At 43.9% G+C, this 5820-nt stretch overlaps 1 protein-coding gene across 1 annotated transcript in view; it reads right to left on the minus strand.

Annotated features, from left to right (window-relative positions):
• Positions 1-5087: 5087 nt before the first annotated feature.
• LOC114636299 (F-box/WD repeat-containing protein 15-like) overlaps positions 5088-5820 on the minus strand; it is a gene marked incomplete at its 3' end in the record, with an annotated part of 3022 nt that continues 2289 nt past the window's right edge. The window contains exon 4 of the mRNA XM_028784465.1: positions 5088-5206. Within this exon, the coding sequence (XP_028640298.1) occupies positions 5088-5206 (119 nt within the window). The remainder of the gene's footprint in view (positions 5207-5820) is intronic.

Consider the following 5820-nt stretch of genomic DNA (forward strand, 5'->3'; position numbering starts at 1 on the left):
CACTTCTAGTGGGGCTAGATTTCTTGTTGTTTTTGTTTTAGAGACAGGGTCAGTCTATACCTCTGACTTTTCTGGAACACACTATGTAAAACAGGCTGCCTCTCAAGTGCTGGAGATAAAGGACTGGGCTACCACAAACCTATTTACAATGAATCAGTTCAAAATGTGGTTATTGTATCATCAATTTTTATACATTACAAATGAGAAAAATAGGTTCTTCTCCAGGTTTTTCTTTAGCTTAAAAAAAATATCAAGGGGCTGGAGAGATGGCTCAGTGGTTAAGAGAACCTTCTCCCAGACAAGCAGAACCAGCCAACCTTAAATATGGATTAATGTTCACTCCATTAGACTGTTTTACCTTTTAAAATAAAAAAAAAATATTTGAGAGAATGGAGGATAATGAAGAAACACATATGGAGGTATCCAGCATTAACCCAGTTCTCTCCTACAATGGCTATGAAGCTGGCTGTCTCACAAGTCAGGTACACAAGACAAAAATACTCTTGCATAAACCAGCAGGGACTGCACAGTGGGAATCTAGTGTCATACCACTGAGACAAGCCATGAGTAATATCCTAAAGAACCACAGGCATGGCCAGTCCTATGTTCCTTCCCATTGGTACTAGGGTCCCCACCATCCCTCTACCTGGGCATCATCTGGGCCCCTAGCACTTACAACACCATAGAAAACAGAGATGCTTTACCTACACAGTGTGCTACTGCCAGATCAAGCAACACTGCCACAGCTCTAGCCGTGTTTCCTCCCCTGAGACACACAGCCCAGGAAGGTCTCAAGAAAACAATGCTCAGTGCAAGACACTTTGTTCTGTTTAGCTCCTGAGGCGAGGTACCCTAAACCCTAGTAGACACTGTCAGAGAAAGAATCATGTGGAGAACAGTTGTGTCAATTGTTCCACACTCACCCCAAGAGAGCACAGCTCAACTGTGCTCCCCAGTCAAAGAGTGGGGACCCATTCTCCTAGGGCCACAGCCAATGAGAGGGCAGGGTGAGCTCTCCTGACTACCACAGGTAGTGAATAGAGGGAGAGCATCACCTCCACATCCATGCCAGCAGATTGCCTCTTAGCATATCTGTAGAGTACTTCTCTAACCATCAGTGTAGAAGGACTCAGCCCACTGTAAGCAGTGCCATTGCCATCATCGGGGTGGAAAGGCACAGCACACTGTGGGCAGTGCCACTGCCAGGCTGGTGGTCTTGGGTGGTATAAGAAAGCTACTGCGAAAGCTATGGAGAGCGAGACACAAAGAATGACCAGTCCTCCATGGCCTCCGCATCAGTTTCTCTCTGAGCCTCCTCATGGCCTCCGAGTTCTTTCCTCCTAGTTACTTTTGGTCATGGCCTTTTAACACAGCAAAAGAAAGCACGCTAACACACAAACATTTAACCAAACTATATTATGTGGTAAATGTTAGTTCTCGAGACTCTCCAAATATCCAGAAATGAGATCAAACCACATTATGGGATTTCTGACAGTTTGATAAAAGCCATTGTTCCTCAGGAACTTCTGAAACAAATTCCCATGGGCCAAAAGGTATCTTTAGCCTTGTTTGTGCTACTGTTCTTAATTTACAATGTACTCTCTTTACTTACTAGATACATTCTAGAACAAATAGAGACAGAGTGTCTAACTCCAATGTACTTAATAGATATTGGCTCTCATTTCTGTCAGAAATCTGCTGAATGTAATGTTAAATGTTACTATGGTAACTATGTTACTATGCTTTTCTAAAGTTAAAGCTTAATTTGGTAGCCAGAGAATACCAAATCCTGACAGTGAACCCCCAACTCCCACGATCTCCAAGTGACATGGGCACAGTGACAACAAGACTGCCTAGACTGTGATATGATAACCACTGAGAAACACCACTCCATTGCCTTGCCCACTGCCAGGGCTTGGTCTAAACTGTGGACAAAGGACACTCAGAGAGTTACATGTCTCCCATTGCCGAAGAGAAGTGACTCATTTCTCACACATTCCTTCCCCACAGGAAAAAGCTTCTCATCTTCTAGGCCTGATGGCCAGACTACCTCTGCCTGAGGAACAGTGGAATTGTCCACTGCAGATCCCATCAAATGGATGTCTCTATTGTCTCCAAGGGAAAAAACCGAGCTGCCAAGATAGCTAGAGCTGTTTCACCCACCACAGGACATTCTTACACTCCTCCAAGCTCCTTACTTCCTTGACATCCCCCCTCATAAATAACACTAACCTCTCATTTCACCTTCTGCTTCAGACCCTGACCTCGGCCCACCAACTCCTTAATGTCATGCCACCTGGGCACTTTAAAGATTACTGGCATGTGTACCCCCTGAACTAACTCACAACTGCCACTTACAGCTTCTCCAGTGACCCTGCCAAGTAATCTTACTTCTCCTTTCACCAGCTGCCCTGACTCTGGTGTTGCCACGACCCCATACCTCTTCTCTATCACTCTGAACTATAGACTTAAGGTGTTTCTCATGCTAATCTATAGAATCAACTATCATATTCACAAGGTCAAATTCTCAAGTTTCCTCTTAAATGTCTTTTAAATGGAAGCTTAAAAAGTTTCTCATTGTGATAAATTTATATATATTCAATCTCCCAGATAGAAAAAAAAAAAACCTTTTCTTGCTCCTTCTGCTCCATGAAAGGTTTTTGTCTTCCCTAAACTCATCTTAAAGAGTGTTCATGCTGTTAACAGATTTATCTCTTTTGTAAACTTATGAGCTCCAGGAAACCCACTCAGATCCACCTCTCATGGACCAAACAGACTCCATCTAGATAAGTACACCTGCCAATCAATAGCCTAAGTTTCCACCTCTTACCTATTCCAGAGGATGGGATTCCTCTCCTGCTCCCTGGGATTGGGACTTCTCTCACCTCAACCACCTAGACCTAAGGGTTTCAAATGTATACCTAAGAAAATTTTTCTCTCAAAAGTACTTAACTTTATTCTCTACCTCTAATATATATACATGTTTCAGCATCTTGCCATGTCCAGGGACTTACTGAAAATCTGCATCCAGGACAGCGCCACAGAAGCAACCCGCAGATGGGCCAGCACCTGCTCTCACAGACACAGATGCTTCTACTGGACCTACTTCTTCCTATCCACAGATGGTCCCACAGAACCTGGATAGCAAGGAAACAGCCAATTCTCCCAAGACTGGACCAACATCTCCATCCCCGTTTTCTTAGGTTTCCCAGAGACATAACACCTCAGAGTCAGCAGGAAATAGCTAAAGATCATGCCAACCTATCCCTGGTTCACCACCATCTCTTTCTAGTTTCTCCTTTTCAAAATTAAACAAAAAATGGAAGAATGTCAGCATGCTTTCTAGGCTCCAGCCTAGGCAACAGCCAGGTAGGCCTGGCTTGCTATAAAATGGAGGTAGTTGTCCACTCCTTGCTCTGTCTGCCCCTTCTGTCTGACTCTTTTCTCTCCCTAACACAATTTTCTCTCTTTCCCCTCCCCTCCCCTTCCTCCCTCTCTCTATGTGTTCTAACTGACCTCTCCTCTACTCTCTTTCTCTCTTTCCACCTTTCTCTGTCTCTACTCCCTTCTCAACTTCCCTTCCCATGCCCTAAATAAACTCTATTCTATACTATACCCATCATATGTTTGGTACCTTCAGGAAAGTGATGTCTCAACATGGGCCAACAAGGCACCCCTCCCACCTCACCACACTTTCCTCTACAAAACATATCCTGGTCTTTTTAGAAACACAACACAGTCTATTTCTTTCTCTATCTGCTCTGGACTCTTCTGGATCCCTCTGGCCACTCTCTTATGTCTACAGTAAAAACCTTAATCATTATCATGGAGCAGTCATGTGAGCAGTTTCTTTACTGCATCCCGTCAAAGAGCTTAAAAAAAAAAAACCTCAAAGCTTTTCCAGCAAAATCAGGAACAAGACAAGTATATCCACACTGTCTACTCTCCCTCAAAATAGTATTGTTTCAGCTAGAATAATCAAACAAGAGAAGCAAACAAAAGGGAAGAGAAACCAGAGTTTCCTCATTTGCAGACACTATGAGCCTGTACTTAGAGACCCCAAGACTCCCCTGGAACACTCTTAGAACTGATAAACTTCCAGCAAATTGATAGGCTACAAAGTCAACTTGGAAAAAAAAATAGTGTCCTTCCTATACAGCACTAAACAAAGTGAGAGAGGATCAGGGAATCCATCCCATTCACAGCAGCCTTGAAACACCACCCTGAAAGGGCCTGGTGGATGTGGTCCATGCTTTTGATCCCAGAGGCAGAGGTTGGTAGATCTCAGAGATTGAGGCCAGCCTAGTCTACAGAGCAAGTTTCCCCCAAGGCTCTTTGACAGTGAAACCCTGCTCCAAACCAAAAATACAACAACAAACCAACCTTGGAGTAAGAGGCCAGAGTGATTGTTCAGCAGCAGAGCAAGTAATGCTCTTGCAGAGGACCCTAGATGGGTTCCCAAAGCCTACACAACATCTCAGTCTCTGTCCTAGGCCAGCAGGCACCAACCATAAACTAACACAGGCACACACATATATAAAATAAAAAACGTATCTGGCACCAACCATAAACTAACACAGGCACATACAAATATAAAATAAAAACATTATCTTAAAAAGGAATACCTGGGAGTAAACCCAACCTAGTATGTGAACAATCTCTGTAATGAAAAGTTTGAAACACTGACAGGCACTGCAGAGATGGCTTAGCAGAAGACCTGAGTCCAGTGCCCACAGCTCCAGTGCTCACAGCTTACAGCCATCTGCAACTACAGTTTTAAGGGACTTGACACCCTCTTGTGACCTCCACAGGCAGCAGACACGCGTGCATCACACTTACATATATTCACTGAAAACACTCATATAAAATAATTATGTCTAAAAAAAAGTGCAAGAGGGGAAAAATCAGGTGTGTGGTGTAAACCTTTGACAGGAGCACATGGGGAGTCAAGGTAGGTGGATCTACATGGGGACTTCTAGGACAGTCAAGTCTATACAGGGAGATCCTGTCTCATCATCACCAACAACAAAAGGATGAAATCAGAATTCACATCCAGGTAACTTTTGCTACTCGTCGGCCAGACTCACCTCATGAATATCCCAGGTGGAAATCTTGGCCTTGGAGCTCATCATACAGACAACTGATCTCTCTTCTCGGTGTTTTGTTAAGCCACGCCCTGAGAGATAACATGCATATCCCCATATCCCTGCAAGGAAGCCCCAACATTATTTGGACACGGGACAGTTGAGGGGAAACTCAAACCAAGGAAGGTATGTTTCATTTTGCTCTACCTTGTGGAAGGATGGATAAAAGTTGTGGGAAGGATGAAGCAGAGGCAGTCAAGCACACTGCAGGTTGGTTCTTTGTTCAGATACAGTTACTCTTTAATGTGCTTCTATAGATACAAAATGGGTACTGGGGGCTGGGGCTGGAACTCAGTGGGGAGAGTGCTGGGTTCTGTTCCTAGAGGCATATAAACCTTAAACCAATTCTCATTTGGAGGCAGAAACATCAAGGTCATTGATGTTTCCTAGAGGAAGCATTTTAGGTCAGCCTGTCATACATGATATCCTATCGTGGAAGAAAGAAACAAAGAAAGAAAGGAAGAAAGAAAGAAAGATGAAAGAAAGGAGAGAGAGAGAAAGAGAGAGAGAGAGAGAAAGAGAGAGAGAGAGAGAGAAGAAGAAGAGGAAGAGGAAGAGGAAGAAGAGGAAGAAGAGGAAGAAGAGGAAGAAGAGGAAGAAGAGGAAGAAGAGGAAGAAGAAGAAGAAGAAGAGAGAGAGAGAGAGAGAGAGAGAGAGAGAGAGAGAGAGAGAGAGA

The sequence above is a fragment of the Grammomys surdaster genome, unplaced genomic scaffold (genome assembly GCF_004785775.1).
Source record: "Grammomys surdaster isolate TR1022 unplaced genomic scaffold, NIH_TR_1.0 123441, whole genome shotgun sequence".
Taxonomy (NCBI): Eukaryota; Metazoa; Chordata; class Mammalia; order Rodentia; family Muridae; genus Grammomys; species Grammomys surdaster.